At 39.9% G+C, this 17,472-nt stretch overlaps 1 protein-coding gene across 2 annotated transcripts; it reads right to left on the bottom strand.

Annotated features, from left to right (window-relative positions):
* Positions 1-15,452: 15,452 nt before the first annotated feature.
* Positions 15,453-16,915, bottom strand: LOC119559199 (endonuclease G, mitochondrial). Of its 2 annotated transcripts, XM_037872276.1 has the most exons (4): positions 16,621-16,915; positions 16,398-16,568; positions 15,909-16,343; positions 15,751-15,840 (listed from the first exon to the last, which is right to left on the bottom strand). In XM_037872276.1, exons 1-4 carry the CDS (start codon positions 16,789-16,791, stop codon positions 15,763-15,765), a joined length of 855 nt encoding a protein of 284 aa, XP_037728204.1. In that variant the 5' UTR covers positions 16,792-16,915; the 3' UTR covers positions 15,751-15,762. The 2 variants fall into 2 exon arrangements, with proteins under 2 accessions (XP_037728195.1, XP_037728204.1); XM_037872267.1 differs by having other exon boundaries at positions 15,453-16,343; positions 16,621-16,914.
* Between the last annotated feature and the right edge of the window lie 557 nt (positions 16,916-17,472).

Below are 17,472 nucleotides of genomic sequence, written 5' to 3'. Positions count from 1 at the left end.
CTGCCGTTCTGCTGCCCTGCCCCTCCCCTTGGTCCTGTTTTTGCCGCTGCTGCCACCGCCAGGAAGTGGCAATGGTGTTGCACATGACTTTATAGCTTTTACATTAATGTGTGTGCGGGGGTGTGTGTGTGTGTGTGTTTGTGTGCGACAGTTTGGCTATAAAGCAAAAGTTGCATTAAATTTAAATCATGAGACGTCGGTTTCTGTGGCCACCGCTCTCTGATGAGCCCACACTGACAAAAATAGCTGGTTTTACCTAATTAAGATGTGCCAATTAAGGAGTATTTAATTTATAGGAATTAGAAAAGCATACTTCACTGACCTCACTCAAAACTATTTGAAGGCTTGTCAGAGCTTTAATTACTCAAACAATTATTTTCCTAATATGATATTTAAAATGGTATTTTTTTTAGTGCCCTGAGCTGGGGAAAAGTTAAGAGCGTTGCTCGACGTTTTGTCATTAAAAGTTGAGCTGGTGCATCGAAAAGCTTTTGGCGGTGGCTTAAACTTGCATTCGCCTAACCACCTCCAAAAATTCCAGAGCCCTGCAATCACAATTAGCCCGACAACACACGCAATTTGCATGCGAATTCGATGCGCTGTGAGCAACAATTACATAATTATAACGCACTTTTGATGCATTGTCATAAATGGGTGTGTGCGGCTGTGTGTAGATGCCTATGTGCGGGCAGGGCAACTAATTAATCAGCTTTCGTAATCAATGCTTAATGATGCAGCACCAACAGCGGCAGCACAACGGCATTTAAATGGTCTATAATTAAATCAAACACTCAATTAAACAGAGAACGAAACGAATTGGGAGCGTCGGGCTCAAATTGGATAAGGTTACTGATGGCCTGCTAATGAATAACAAGCAACACGAAATTACATCCCGAGGAGCCGAGTCATCGAGACCTTTTTCAACCTCTGGCGGGGTGAACCTCAGATGGGTTTCACTCATTAATTAATCAAAACTTCAAATAGTAACCACAGAAACCGAACTAAGCTGAGCTTCAGCTTCGGCTTCGGCTGAAACGTGGCGCACATCAAACTGACCAAAGGGTACTCAAAGGATTGCTTTGTCCTTTGGCGAGCTAAAAAGTTATCAGTTAATTATTCATCAGGTAAGATATTCAAATGTATGAGTGCAGTGTGTGGGAAGGCATAAGAATGCTGATTTACATATACATACTTGGCGTAATAATTATTATTGTATATAAAAGAAAATATTACTAAGTAATTGAAAATTATAGTTTACTTCTTAAAGGATTTTTATGTTTATTAATGTCAATTAAAAGCGTTTTAATTTATAAAAAATATATACAAGAAATAGGGATTAAGTGATTAATTTTAGAGCGGCTGTTAAGAAGTCAATGTCAAACATGTACATTCCTAAAACGCAAAAAGTCATTTTTATTTATCACGTTTTATTAGTAGGCTTAAGGATACCTAGGTTCTAGAATGAGAAAATCAATTAAATTCTTAGGGAACCCTTGAAGAGTATTTCGTAATCGTTGTGTTTCCGCCAACTTTCTTTACTCCTTCGACTGCCCTTGTATCCTGCTTCCTTTTGGTCAAGCTGTAAATTTATTTTACCACACATTGAGATACATTCCATCGGGAGCATGGCGGGGACAAGTCTTCTGCTTTTTGGCCAAGTGGCAAGTTTACCGAAACTTGCAAAAAAGCTGGAAACTGGGAAAGCAGGGGGAAACTGTGCTAAAAGGAAACAGCAGCGGCGCCGGCAACTCCTTGTTGCTGCAATCCAGATTCACAGCCAGCCGCAGAGGTGTAACCAAGTCCTTGCAACAAAAACTTTCTACACATGTTGCAGTGTGTGTGTGTGTGTGTGTGAGTTGATGTTGCTGCTAGTTTTGCTTTTGCCTTGCTGCTGTTAGCAGCCAGTGAGGCAAGCAAAAGCAGCGACGGACCATGGACGCCTCCTGGCCAGGACCAGGCTTCCTTAAATATTAAAAGTCCAAGCAGGAGAAGGACGAACACAGTTGCAAGCAGCAAACGAGCGGTGCAGCAGAATAGAGCACTGAGAAAAATGGGAACGTTAAACAATGACGATTAAATAACAAAGTTGTCGATGATATCCAATTTGTTTAAAAATACCTAAAAATTAAATTTGAAATCCCCTTTTATAACTACTTTTCACAAAAAATCATAGATGTTTCTACTTTTCACAAAAAATTATAGATGTTTCTTAAAAATCAATCTATATTATTTAAAAAGTTTACATAGATTCAATTTTCTTTAAAGAATAAGACAAAGCCTTAAACATTTTAAGTATATTTTCTAAAATTGATCTAAGCTCCTGGTATACAATTTCAATTGACATATAATGGGATAAACACTAAATTCGATTTACCTAAAAGTTAAATATTTTTAAGATCTTTTAAGGTATTATGAGTGAAGGTTTTAAAATCATGTCTCAAGAGGACTAGACATTTTATAATATATTTAAAATTTCCAAACAACATTTTTTCCCAGTGTTGGCCAGTTCTTTTTTGGCCAACTGCCGCCGCTTGTCGCACGTCGTCACTTAGGCAAAACGCAAAGTTTTCTCTTCGCAGTATGCTGTCAGTCACAGGACCTTCTCTGTACCCCCTTCCCCAACATTTTGCACCCTCTGGTTTTTTTCTAGACCCCTCCCAATTTTCCACCCCTTTCATTTCTCTTGCCTGCGGTCTTTGTTTAAAGTAAGAACTACAACTACACAACTGTGACGAGCGCACAAGGACACGCGTTAAGCTAAGCTAAAGTTTTGGCACACCCACACCATTGCAAACACTGTTGCCATTTCCCCCTATACACCCACACACTCGCACACACACACATGAATGCCGCGCATTTAACATAAACAAACTACACTAGTTACAACAAATTTTTTTCCTTGCTGGCCACGACTTTCTATTTGTTTTCTCGGTTTCTTGTTTTATTTATTTTTTTTTGGGATTTTTCCACCAAGAAAACGTGTTTGGAAAATTAAAAATAGTTAGACAGGGCCAGCAATTTGTTGTTTATTTCGTTTTCTTAAAAAAAACTTTTGGGGAAAATATATTTTCAGATAAGTTTTCACCGACAGTTAAGGATTGCCATAAAAGATATGTTTTAACGATTTTAAACTAGCTAAGTTTTTAAATGCTTGTTAAATTCGATTTCCTTTAAATACGAAAGTCCAAAACAACATTTTAAAACTCCAATAAATATCTTAATAACATTGTACTTTTTATAAGCTACTATAAAAATCGTGAAAACACAGATTACCCGACATTCATCGACGGCATTATCTCACATATGTGCATATAAAAATACCATTAGGTAGCAATTCAGCTGGATGCGCGAACATTTCAACAATTTCTGGACGGTGCTACGTGAAATGTTTCCAGGAACTTCTGCCCGGCAGCCTTTCCCTCTACATCACTTCAACATTTTTTTGTATTACCCATCGCTACGAAAACTCCTCGAATAATACCCCGCATATGCAAAACGCACGGTTGGGACAGGAGCATAAAGTATAGACGACGCCTACGTTTCCGGATATATATGGGTGTTTGCACATATATATATATCTAACAATGGGATGGCTGCCTCTCGCTGCCACTGTGTGTATTCATTAAATTTGTATAAACAAATACAGTGGGCATAAATTGCGAGCATCCAGTAAACAGTATCTTGTATCCAGTATCCCATATTCTGGAGCAGGAGTTCAAGTTCTAGCTGGAAATGGGAACGTCTTGGGCGTGGGTGGAGCCACATATCTACGCCACATTATTCTTTTCCTACCTGCACTACAAATGTATCTCTGTGCGCGCCTGTGTTTGTGTTTGTTTGTTTGTTTTCACGTGTGCTTGTGTGGGTGTGTGCGGTCTAAAATAAGCAAAAATGGCAGCCTGAAAAAACAAGTAACAGTTTTACTCGACAAACAATGAAAACAACGAGCAGTCGAGAAAAGATACAGAGAGAGAGAGGGCGAATAAAACAACAACAACAAATCAGCACTTTACCTTATGTTTGTTGATTTTGTTCGTTATTTTATTTCGCTTCACGTTGCCCCTCCAGACTTCTCCTAAAGAACCCCCCCCCCCTTGGAAGCCAGCTTCCCAACTAACAAGACACAAAATTTACAATTTCAAATTGTGAGCATGTGAATTACGGATGCATAGATACACATGCATCGCCACGGCGGAGAAAGCGGATGCGGATGCGGATGCGAATGGGGATGGGGATGCCCACCTGGCCATCGGACACGCCACGGCGCACACGGTACAGATGTTTTAGCACCGCCAGCACTTGGCCAAAAAACTTGGCAAGCGAATGGCTGAGTTTAATGGACACTTCCGCCCACCCCTTGCCGCGGTGACAGGGTATCCAAAAGGACGAACCAGGAGCTGGTCGAGGATATCGAGTCGGAGGCAAGCCCAGCGAACTACAACGAAAACTTATCGATGTTGCACTTGCGAGGGTGCAAGCTTAGAAGACGACGCGCCCCGAAAACTTTGCAACTTGCTAAGATTATAAAAATGGCGTTAAAAGCTGAAAGCCAAGATCTACGAGATGCATGCACTCTCGCGTAGATGGGGTCGGTTTATTCCCAAAAGAAAAGGACTTGAAAGCCACATTTATCGGTCTGGAATTTAAATTAATCAACAAAAAAGTTAAGTAAGGCTCTTTTCCTGAATACCCATCAAATTTAAAAGGATTTATTTAAACAAACAAAGGAATAAGCTTTATTTGGCAGTAAGGAAGCTAAAATATTCCGACTACTTGCTACTGTTCTGCTACTTACTAAATAATAAACAAATAAATATGGATGATTCTAATTAACAATTCACTTAACATGAATATATATGGTTTTTATTGTAATATACATAATCCAACTGAGCTAATCAAATATTGCAAAATATAATAATAATACCATGATTTTTGATAGTCAAAAACTGTAAAATAATATAAATACCTTAAAATATTTTACCATGATTTAAGGAGTGACTTTAATCACAGTCCTTTCATGTAATGCATGTATCGTCATTTCTCAACACGTTAAGTTAGGTCCCCATATTCCTACAGACTCATTACCTTTCTAATTGAGTCCACCCACCTGATTTTACCGGCAGCTTATCCACTCCACCCACTTCGCCCACTTTTGGCCCCTGGCCGAGTAATCGATAACATCTACAATCTCTTATCTAATCTCCTCGGGGCTGTCCACACCCACAGCTGTTGCCTTCTGTTAAATTGTCCAATTGTCGCCCAGTTAGGCGGCTCTACCGACCTGCCTGTTTATTCATTACATTAAATCACCTGACCGAAGGACCTACTCCTTCTTCTCCTCCTTTTCCTTTTGGGGCGCCTGTGCAAAGGCAATTAAATGTAATTAAACGTAAGATTAACTCTAATTATAATAAATTAAATGCGACGTCGTTTTGCATGAAGAGCCGACTCAAACGGGCCAAGGCAAATATCAAAAATGCAATTAAACATTAACAATTTGTTTTGCAGCAAAAAGAGATCCATGAATTAAACAAAGCGACGGAGATAAAACGCAACCGATGCGAATGCAAAAAAAAAAGTGGGAAAAAAAAGCGAAATCCACGCTGATTAAGGCCCTGGTTAAAGCCGGCATTCTCATGGCCAGAATCGGAATCAGAGTGAGAATCCCAATCCGAAACTGAAACCCCAGACCCGATGGCCAGACCAATTCCATTTGCATAATCAATGCATATTTGGATGCGGCCATAAATTAACAAATAGAATTTAATTGCATACTTTTGGGGGCGACGGCGGCGCGTACACAAATTAATAATTCATTAATGCGCATTAATTGTTACGCTGCAGCAGCAAAGCTGAAAGCTGAAACTGCCGCGGAAAATTGAAAATAAATGCATATGCTCATTGGCCATTGGAAATCGACCCCCCCACCCTTACCAGACTTTCGGCCAGTCTCTATAATCGCCTCAATGCTGGCAAATTAATTGCGGCCTTTGTTTAATCAGACTAAAATAGCGCATTTATGCCAGCTTCGTTTATATTTATTGCGATTTCATTGCGAAGTGCATCAGTAGTCCCGCCCATCCTTTCGGCCATTTAAATTGCTACCTTTGTTGAGTGCTGCGGTCAACGAGCCGTTCGCTGTTTTTGTTGCCATTTTTGTTGCCGCCGCCGTGCACATGACATGCATTTATTAAAAGCCGCACACACACACACAAAAAGGCGTCCACCGCATAAGAATCATCAGAATCATCGGGGGGAGTGCGAAATAATCGTGGGAAAATAAATATTGTATAGCCCGCTTTTGTTCGAGTCCTGGGAGCCATCTTCGTGTCGGCCAGATTGCCATAATTGTGTAATTGTGACACACACGCAAATTATGGCCGTTCACTTTAACCAGCCGCTAATGGAATTGTGATGGACAACACAATGGCATTTTCCCACACAGAGGAACCATCATGCCGTAATGGATATTCCGTTCTAATATACCCATCCCTCAAGGATATCACTTTTGTATTTTGGTAAAATTTGCAAGCTATTCAGTCCTTTAAGTTTCTGGTTGGATAATCTAGTATTCTACATTAAAAACAAATTTTTAGTCGGGGGTCCACTTTTTAATCCATTTTTCAGATCGATTTTTTCGTAACTCCAAAAGGCTTCAGAATTGGACCCCAAAACTGCACTTCTAGACTCCATAACTTGGGTTATACAACCTCGATTTAGTCGTGGGATACCTCTATTAGTTTGTGGATGAATTCTCTAATATTCTACATCACAGTTTCTCTCTTTAAAGATGGCCATAATTTTAGCCCATTTTCATGTTGGATTTTTGCGTAATTCCAAAGGGGTTCGAGATGGGACTCCAAAACTGCACTTCTAGACTCCATAACTTTGGTTATATAATCCCGATTTAGACGTGGGATACCTTTGTGAGTTTGTGGCTGAATTCTCTTACATTCTACATCAAAATTTATCTTTTATACGATGGTCCAAATTTTAACCCATTTTCATGTTGGATTTTTGCGTAATTCCACAGGTGTTCAAGATGGAACCCCAAAACTGCACTTCTAGACTCCATTACTTAAGTTAAAAAAATCCGATTTAGACGTGGGATACCTCTGTGAGTTTGTGGCTGAATTCTCTTACATTCTACATCAAAATTTGCCTTTTATGCGATGGTCAAAATTTTAGCCCATTTTCATGTTGGATTTTACCGTAGTTCCAAAGGGGTTCGAAATAGGACCCCAAATCTGCACTTCTACACTCCATAACTTGGGTTATAGAACCTCGATTTAGTCGTGGGATACCCCTATGAGTTTGTGTTTGAATTCTCTAATAATCTATATCAAAGTTTTTCTTTTTAAGGATGGTCAAAATTTTAACCCATTTTCATGTTGGATTTTTGCGTAATTACAAAGGAGTTCGAGATGGGACTCCAAAACTGCACTTCTAGACTCCATAACTTGGGTTATATAATCCCGATTTAGACGTGGGATACCTCTGTGAGTTTGTGGCTGAATTCTCTTACATTCTACATCAAAATTTATCTTTTATACGATGGTCCAAATTTTAACCCGTTTTCATGTTGGATTTTTGCGTAGTTCCAAAGGGGTTCGAGATGGGACTCCAAAACTGCACTTCTAGACTCCATAACTTGGGTTATATAATCCCGATTTAGACGTGGGATACCTCTTTGAGTTTGTGATTAAATTCTCTTATATTCTTTATCAAAGTTTCTCTTTTATAAGATGGTCAAAATTTTGCACCATTTTCTTGTTGGATTTTTCCGTAATTCCAAAGGGCTTCGGAATGGGACCCCAAAACTGCACTGCTAGACTCCATAACTTTGGTTATAGAAACTCGACTCAGACGTGAGATACCTCCATGAATTTGTGGTTGAATTCTCTAATAATCTTTTAAGCGAAGGGGGTATATTTTGAGCCATTTTCATGTTCGATTTTTCCGTGTTTTAAATGTTTTTCATAACATGAACCTAAAACTGCACTTTTAGATTCCTTTACTTCATTTATTGGACGTGGGATACGTCTATGAGTTTATTGTTATATTCTCTTTTATAGTACATTTAAATGCTTTGAACGATGGCATACTTTCTCTCTTTTTAATTCAAGTCGTAATTGCAAGTAGTTCATGTGCATAAACTTAACAAGCATTATCGTCTGCTAAGGTCAGACAATAAAACGAATCTTTGCTCCGGCGCCTTTTAATTTGAGGCCATGTGTGGGTTGAGTGAAATGCTGAGACGTCTGTGTATAAACAACTTTTAAAGCAGGCTGCCCACTTAGCGGCTCACAAGGCAAACAGCGCCCACTCAGAGGAGCAAGGAGCAAGGAGCCATGTGCCAGGATTGCTGGCGGGGGATACCGCGGGGCACAGGGAAATCCCGAGATCCATTGACAGGATGCCCGGCCTGCTGGCATGCAGTCAGCGGCCAGGAAAAGCGGCCCAGGCTACTGCGTTCCATGAATTCAATCAATTTTAATGCAATTTAAATTGCATTCTCCTGTGAAAACACACAATGCACCGCCGTCTACACACACACACATGTGCGAGACAACCACAATGCACCCACGCAGACGGAAAGAGAGGGGACTAGTGGCGGTGAAAGAGGCAGGGACAGGAGGAGAAACGGAGGCAAACGTGTGTGCGCACATTATGCTGCCAGCGGAAAGGAGGCATCGCCTTGCGTTAATTGGTGGTCATGCTCCTGGCCGTGCAAAGGATACGGATGGCCAGGACCTATCGCCATGCAATCCTGGCATCCAAGAGCCCGCCACTGCCGTCGTCTTCGTGCGCGGCCGACGTTTATATTGTTTTAAATGCCACGCATTCATCGTTTGCCCCTTGTCGCCTGGACTGGACAGAATACGGAAGTACTATAAAAATTGAAGGTTCTTAAGATTGAAAACAGAAATACCCTATCCTACCCATGAAAAACCATTTCTTACTAAATATATCCGTACAAGATTTAAGGTGTTTATAAGAATTAAAATATTATAAGACGGCATTTGTAAAAAATATTTAAGAAATCTTTTCATCCTTCTTTTTTTATTGCTTTCTGCAGAGTAGGACTCTAAAAAAGGGTATGGTTGGCATGAATCCGGGCCAGGGCAAGATAACTGTTGCATATCCAAAGGCGTCGGAAACCGACATGCAATTATACGAAGCCACGGACGTTGTCAGCGCCCATCCACATTTACATCCAGCAGACCCTCGATTCGCATTGCAGCCGGTCCTTTTATCGGACTACAATCATTCAATTTCCAACTGCCACTTAATCAAATAGTTGGCCCGGCTAACCATCCACGATTGTTTTCGATGCTCGCATCGGTATCGAATCTGAATCTGAGTGGGCTTGCTGAAATCGAAACCGAAATCGGAGCCCTAGATTCGTTGATAATGATGTTGATGCAATTTAAGGCTTTTAAGTAGGACCATAGTTTATTATGTTATTGGATGTGAAAAATAATGGGTTATATTTAATTTGTAATTTTATTAAGATAACTTAAATATGAAAAAAATAATGTTTATTTTTTTATTTATTGTGCTATTACATTCAAGTTTGAGGAATCAAAGTAACATACATAATTTGATTTTAGTAAAGTATCATTGGTAAATTCTACAAAAGTTAAATTTGACAAATAAAGTGTTTTTGAATTGTTCTTGTTAGTATTTACATAAATTTAGTTCAGTTCCCACGACCCTTTAGCCCATCGTTGGAAGAGGCTTACAGCCTTGTCTAAAATAATAAATGGATATTATTTATTTAAGCCGGACAGTCCGCAAAACGCTAAACCATCGCAAACATGCGTGCAAGAGAAAGATAATCAATAACACTTCCCTTCAATTGATTTAGATATTTATGCGGCTCTATCTATGTGAATGGATGTATGTAAGTATATAGTATCTCGCATCGTCGTGCAGCCACATTGTTGTGTTGAATTTTTTATGAGGTATTGCAAACCGCGAACGGGCATTATGCAAGTGAATTGCTCATTATCGCATTTGGTTTGGTTTGTCTCTGGCATTTGAATGCTTTTTCAGAAATCCCTTTTTAATGTTTGCGCAATCCCTTTTAATGCGCACAATTAATTCCGTTATGCTTTGTCGCCTTTGACCCCCCTTCAGGCCCCCCGCCGCGTCATCGTGTAACAATTTGCTAAAATGTCGGGGCTTAGAGCATTATTCGCAATGGGTTAGGCTAACGCCGCTTTAAAATCCTCGCATTGCATAATTATGACCGACTCACATCGGCTGCGAAATGCGGCAAATTTTCCCAATTTTCCCATGCAACCGAATGTAATTAAAATTATTTTATTTTCACACAAACAGCGAGGCGGGAAAACGTTGAAAATTAATTTTCATCTAAGCTCGAAACGCCGCTTGGCATCGAAAAACCATCAACAAATTGTCAGGCTTTTCATTTATTTGCTGATTTTATTTGCCATTTTAGCCTGCCAAAATGTTCGTGCCCATGTTTACACCAAAACGTGTCCAGAAATTTTGTACATTTTATTCCACCATTATTGGCTTACCTTGGGGTTGGTTTAAATAAGGTCGAAGTTTTATTTGGGCTACGATCTCAAAAGGCAGACATGAGGATCATACAACTAATGAGCGGTTTATGCTAATACCTATTATATTATCCTAATTCCAGCTCAAGTTTCATGTAACACCAGCCAAGCAATAATAATCATAATATTGTGTCTGCCCCGGCCATCATTTATTTTTTATTCTATCTCCTTTTATTCGACGTACTTTATTTAAATATGTGCATAACTTCTGGACAGATGCACCCCAAGCACCTGCAGCATCCTTGAAAAAAAAACACATAGAAAAAATAAAGGAAACCCAAAATATATATGTTCGTATAAAAAAGATGCCAACGTACAAAAGCATTTTTTCCGTACTATGCTCTTCGCTTCTGACTGCATATTTCATGGCAAAACAAGAAGGGAAACTGCTAGAAAATACAAAAAGTGAAGGGAAAAAATGAAAATGCTAAACAAAGAAAATAAAAGCAAGCGGCAAGCTATACAAAAAATGGGCGCAAGGCAAAACTAAAAGCCAAAAGAAAATGCCGCGCTTTGGCCAAAAGTATAGAGTGCTGTGCTCTACCATGGGTACTGCCGTCTGGGGTCAGGGGTCACAGAGGGGTTCAGTTCGCATTATTTTGTATTACAGCGTCCCCTGTACATTCAGCACTGGACCGTACCCCCGGCTCAGCTTGTATTGCAATTTTTCAATTTCAAAAACAATTTTGCTCTGCCAACATACGTGTGGTCAAAGATAAGCTCTGTAAATATATATAACAAAACAACCAAAATGAATACGGCCAACGAGAGGGGCTGTAAAAAAGGAAAAAATATAAAAAAAAAAAAAGGAAAAGCGCAGCCCGCCATAAAAACCCAAAAGCGGCAGCCAAACCAAAGCTAACCGCAGCTCAAGCAGCTATTGCAGCAGCTCAAAACTGGCCAAAGCCAGAAAGGCGGTCAGCAGAAAAATATACAAAAAAAGGCACGAGTCGAAATACCAAAAATAAAAATGCTATATGGGTGCACTCGATGGTGTGGGCGAGTGTCAGCTTGGAACACAGCGGGAAATTGCACAAAAATGAATTGTGTTGTGCAGCATTTAGTGCTGAAATATAAGTGACCTGCTGGGCGGGACAGCCGACAAGGGGCCTCTGAGATTTCAGGGGGACCCAAAGAGGGGGCTTCTGGGCCACTGCCAGGCTTCCTCAGCTTTGTTGCCGGATTGATTGAATTTTCCTTGCCACTGCCAGCTTAAACCAGGAAAAGTATGGTTACTGCTGAATTTTATACGACTTCAATATTTCATAAAAATAAAACATAGGTACAAGGGTACCCCAGCAAATCACTGTGGTTTTGAAATCACTTACAAAGGTGTCAAAAAGTATGCAACAAAATATTTCAAGTTCTGAAGTCACAGGGATTTATTCCCAAACACGGTTTACTGCATACTTTTAGGCAGCTTTTCGGTTGGTTTTAAAGCCCACTTCTATTCTAGGTAACATTTGTACACACTTAACTCCTCCTCCTGAGCCTCATAATATCTCTAAATGGCAGTTTATAACATGATATTGCTGCTGTTGCCACAAGTGTTGCGTCGGTGTTGCTGATGTTGCTCCTGCTGGTATTGCTTTTGCTGCCGAGTTCCCTGACCGCAAGCACAAAGCAGCTTGCCAAGTTCTCAAGTGCATTAATGTTCTGTTTTGTGGTTAGCGCAATGCGTCGGAGTTATTACGGTGGTGGTGATGACAAATGCAGCAAAATCAGTTTCTCTAAAATGATATCGTTCATAAATACTAACATGACTATTGCGTGTTGGCTCTGACAGAAGCTTAGAAGTGGCGTTTGCCTTTGTAGAGAATGATTGCCATGACCACAGAGCTACTTTCTTTTTTTACAGCTTATCCGTAAGAGTAGACTATTAAAAATGTTAGCAACTGGTATATAAATCTGCAACAACCTACTATTTTTATTTTTTTTGTCTTACCTCATTTAAAAAAAAAAATTAAAATACACTTTATACGTATTCTTTAACACTGAAATATAGGAACATATATTCTAAGGTCTTCCAAACAGCACTCAATTTAAAATAAAACCCGTCTTGATTAATTTGAAACTGCTCTGGGAATGAAACCCTTTTTTTCGTGATCCGTCGGTGAGTAAGTGCATCAGCCATTGGCGGAAATCGAATTCATTTGGGGCTTTCGCCGTCCTGCGGCAACAGTGCGTATGTGCAATGTGGCTTTTCCGACGCCAAATCGCAACGAAAGCGCCAAGCAAATTGACAAAAGCAGGGCGGCAGTCGTCGCCCAAAGGCACTCAGCGGTTGTGGCAGCAGCAATAACACAAAACCGCAAATCCCTAAGCCGCTATAACATTTCTCAAACGCTGCCAAACGGGTTGGCCAAATGGGGGGTGCTGATTCTGGGAGGGGGTGGTTGAACCGGGGTGAAAGTGTAGCCAATCGGGGCATCGAAACCGGCGTAAGCCGCTAACAGAGGCAGCTGCAGATGTAGCTGCAACTGCAACTGCATCCACAGAATCCATGAGAACCAAGTCAAGCGGAGCATGGCGAAGGCAAACAAAAGCTTAGCGGGCATAAAAACAAAATGCCAAATGCGAAATGCGCCAGATCCACAGAACCACCCATCGAAAACCAAGCCCGAACCGAAACCCAAACCCAAGTCCAATCCAAGCCAGAAGCAAATCAAAGCGAATGCAACACTCAATTGCCATTATCGACGACGCCAAGGCAGTTTCTCTGCTAAGGGCTTCCTTTGAAAATACAGAAATAAAAATACCCCCAATGAAAATGTAACTGCTTTCAGCCCAAAGATCTCCGACGATTGCCGGCTTTCCCTGCCAGGATTTTTATATTAAAAACCGCTTAATGGAGTGCAACTTATTGCATGTGCACTAGAAAGAGATGGAACAGTCTCGCAGACTGAAAGGAGCTGCGCAGAATTGCAATAAAAATTAAATGAAAACGCCAATGAAATTTCCTTTCGGCCCACCGACAATAAAAATTCAATGGCCGAATATAGTTCGGTCAAAGAAAAATAGTTGCTGAGTTTAGCAAAGCTCTTAAAATCAATTGACGATTTTTATATGACTTCAAATTAGTTTTAAGGTGAAATAAAAATGAAAGCTGCTAGCTAAAAATATTTATGGACCTACAATAAATATTATTAAAAGTCAAAGCCAGCAGGTTAAATTCTTAGTTATAATAAAAACTTTCTTATCATAAAGCCTTTTCAATTAAACGAATATATGGTGTGATATGATATGATAAACATTAAAATAAATTTATTCTTCTCTTATGAAGACCTCAAAAAAAATTAAGTTCAGGTAAAACGTTTCCCTCCTCCTGGTAATTCGCCCTGATTGAAATATTTTTCAGGTTTTGCAATAAGGGCAGACTGCAGCTTTATCAAATTTGTGTAGCCATAAAGTAGACCATATTCTGGTAAGCCGCCGATGTTGATCACATTCTCGGCCAATGGCCCACAAGCTTCCGCAAAAGCTGGCATCTCGTATGCAGCGCACTTTGCCTCGCATGATGGGGCAAGTGGGGCAGGAATGTAGGTGGAATCCAGCCTCCCACCCACACCCAACTGGCCGCAAGGACCTGGCCCACCTGTAAGTGAGTTAAGAAGCACAGGCAAGAAGCTGCCCTTTTTTTGCTGTTCTTTAATTTGAAAAAATTGTCAAGCATCAAAATACTTTTAGAGCTTTCCTCAGCCCGAAGGCAGTGGAAAATGGGCGATGGAGCCCAAGTTACTTGTGCAAGTTACTTGTCAGCAGCCGCGTGCGGTGCGTGCAAATAAATCAAATAAATTATGGCGAAACCAAAGTAAAGTGTGAGATATGGTGGCGCTTTACCTCCTGCTCAATCCCTGGCCTATTCATATGCTTATGTTGTAACCCACAAAAATAAAATAGAAAAAAAAAAACAGACAAGAAATGGAAAATCAGACTAAAAGTGTGAAAATTTGTGTTGGCGCCATTGCAGCAGTAGCAGCAACATCTGGAAAAAAGGAGTAACACCGACCATAAAAAGTAGCACCAACATCATAATCAACAGCAAAAAAAAAAATATTAATGGAGTTTTCATGTTTATAATGTCATTAGCTCACAAATGCTGCGGATGCTGTGGAAGCTTATGCTGTTACTGTTGCTGTTGCACATGTGCCGTGATTCCCTGCCACATATTTTCAGTGATTTTTTCACTCCTGCCACCTCCTTGGGCCGCACATCCTTTACGCGCACACAGAGACAGCCGTAAACATGCAGCACACACATAGACACATCTATAAATGTGCGAACACTAATGTGCACATTATGTTGGGGCCATTATGCCGGGTTCTACTGGGTTCTCTGGGTTCTACTCTGGGTTCTCCTCCATATAGCAAAGCCAAGGGGCCAGGAGCTGCCCACCAGACCATGCACAATGAGTTGGTGGTTTGGCTGCTTGGCTGCTTGGCGACGGGGTGGCGCTACCAGTTAGCAAGTAAAAACCCTTTAACTCATTTGTTTTGCTTAGCACAGCAAAAGCAAAAGCAACAACTGGGGGAGCTTATGAATGCGAAAAGTGGGCGGCTTGCTGTTTAAAACAGGAGGCGTGTGAAATAACGTTTAGCGTTGACGTTGAGGGCCAAGATGTACACCACACACTGAGACACATTTTCATTTTTATGGCATAAAATAGAAAATTTCCATAAATACTTAATAGGTTTTTCTTAATTTTTAAAAATAAATCCAAGAAACAATATTTTTGAAGAGGAATTGATTTTTTCTTACGAAACTGGAATTATAATCTTCTTTTTCTATTAAATGTGTATCATGCATTCAAAAATAAGAGACCGAAACAGATTTATAAAGTAACACAGTCTTATTTATTAAATTCTAGTGGAGTAAAATATTAATTTAGATTAAAATGCTATATTAGGTAGGCCTTATAGGTCAAAAACACATGTTCATCTCCCATAACTAATCCGATCCTCGAAGATCGGTCATGGAAGGCGCATTAACAGGCAGATCTATTTGGTCCCGCTGATAGCCATCACAAAATTTGAGCCCCGCAAAGTGCTCAATATCATGAACATCACATAGAAATGATCGCAGATCCATTTCCTTGTCGACATCAGCATTTGGCACCACAAAGCCCTCCATTAATGGTAAATCACCACCTTCTTGATCGTCCCTTATAATGACTTTAAAAAAATGGGTAGGAACAGCTACCGTGTTCATGCCCATTACATGATGACGTATAGACCAGTTTCGGAAAGTAATCCTTTGGGGCATAAACAGAGGACCGGTGTAGACATAGACTGAACCAAATTTGAGAGCCATTTCCCTTACGTAATTTTCCAAGTGAAGCCAAATGTGGTTTTTCAGTCCCCTATTGATAGGTACAATATTGGGAAATTTGTAAGCTTCCATAAATCGAAGTACATCGCATTTGTAGTTTTGTGGCGAGGCCAAATGACCTCCGACCCAATCGCTGTTTCTGAAGTCCCGCATATTAGCACTAAACATGGGTGGTATGGTATTATCCATTAGGTATTCATTCGGCTTATGCAACGTCTTCAGATCCCTCATTTTTAAACACTCGTCTTTAACGTGTTCACATACCCAGTGGGCAATACGATTACGACGATCGTAGGAAAGAATAAAATTCTTGTAGACATGTATTTCATCCATTCCCGGAAAGCCATACTTCATAATTCCAGCTACGTGCGCGATTTCCTCGTGTGGATAGCCTTCTTGTCCGACGGAAGATGTCATATACATGATCTTAAATAACCTTGAGTCACAATCGATTCTCGTTCCATTTTAATTTGGACTCACTGCTTTATAGGCCCTTGTCCGACTCCAAAGTATAAATTGATCGAAAACGGATATGCTATCTTGCCGTTCGGAAAATTGTTTGCCCTGAGTGGCATTTTCTCCAGGGACTATCGACTTCCCTTTCGCATTATTTACTATGGAACCTTTATTCACACGCCCAAGAAGAGATAACTAAAATAGTGAAACTCTAATTATTTCTTCGCTTTAAAATATGGCAACTTACGGCCTTAAAAATATGTTTTCGGCATTGGTAGACGTAGGGATCAGTAACCATGACAGATTTTATTTTTCTGTATGATATATGTTGTTGGACAAGAGCACCGAATATAAAAAAGGTAACTCCCGTTACAGCACACAATGATGCCACTACATAAGTTGACATTAATGCCGACATTTCTTTACCGAAATTTTATAATGATTTGTAGATTTAAAAGACATTTTAGATAATTTAGCGAACGTGTTCTTTTAAAATTTCATTTAAAGAGTATTTCTTTTCGGAAAAATAAAAAAAAAATTTATAACTGACAGTCTAAACAAACATATTCCGATTCAATTTATTTATTGGCTACCATTTCTTTTGGGACAAATATTAGTTAAGAATTGGAACTTGTCGACCATTTGTACTTTAGCACCAGCTTGTAAATATTACGAGTAATGTGAATTTAATGACTTGACATATATGTAAGTAAGTTTAATGTATTTTAAAGTTACTTTCCACGCTAATCGAACACATCTTTGAGCTCAAGGAAGTAGTCTGCCCAAGATAAATGGAACGGAATTTTGTGCTAATTCATGACCGAATCCATATCCTCAAATAGAACCCACCCACACAACATAAGTTGAAATTTTCCGCCCCCTTTCGCGACGTTGTTCTACTTTATAATGATAACATTTTCATGTTTTACAATGTTGAAATGCCTGGATATGAGTCCCAAAAGCGGCATCCTGCTTATAGACAATGTTTTTATGACGTCATTTAGGGGTTAAAGTGTGTGTGTGAGTGTGCGCGTCATGGCTGATTCATTAATTTTGAGAAGTTTTCAAAACTATTAACAGCAACAATCTTTCCACAGCA

The sequence above is a fragment of the Drosophila subpulchrella genome, chromosome 3R, assembly GCF_014743375.2.
Source record: "Drosophila subpulchrella strain 33 F10 #4 breed RU33 chromosome 3R, RU_Dsub_v1.1 Primary Assembly, whole genome shotgun sequence".
In the NCBI taxonomy this organism is placed as follows: Eukaryota; Metazoa; Arthropoda; class Insecta; order Diptera; family Drosophilidae; genus Drosophila; species Drosophila subpulchrella.
This window is presented reverse-complemented; position numbering and strand designations above follow the sequence as displayed.

What these genes read in the sequence shown, in the direction of transcription:
- LOC119559199 (XM_037872267.1), bottom strand. Translation starts at nt 16,791, where the DNA reads ATGTCGGCATTAATGTCAACTTATGTAGTGGCATCATTGTGTGCTGTA. An exon ending in GAAAACATATTTTTAAGGCC is followed by an intron (nt 16,569 to 16,620) that starts GTAAGTTGCCAT and finishes TCACTATTTTAG; the next exon opens with TTATCTCTTCTTGGGCGTGT. An exon ending in GGACAAGGGCCTATAAAGCA is followed by an intron (nt 16,344 to 16,397) that starts GTGAGTCCAAAT and finishes AGGTTATTTAAG; the next exon opens with ATCATGTATATGACATCTTC.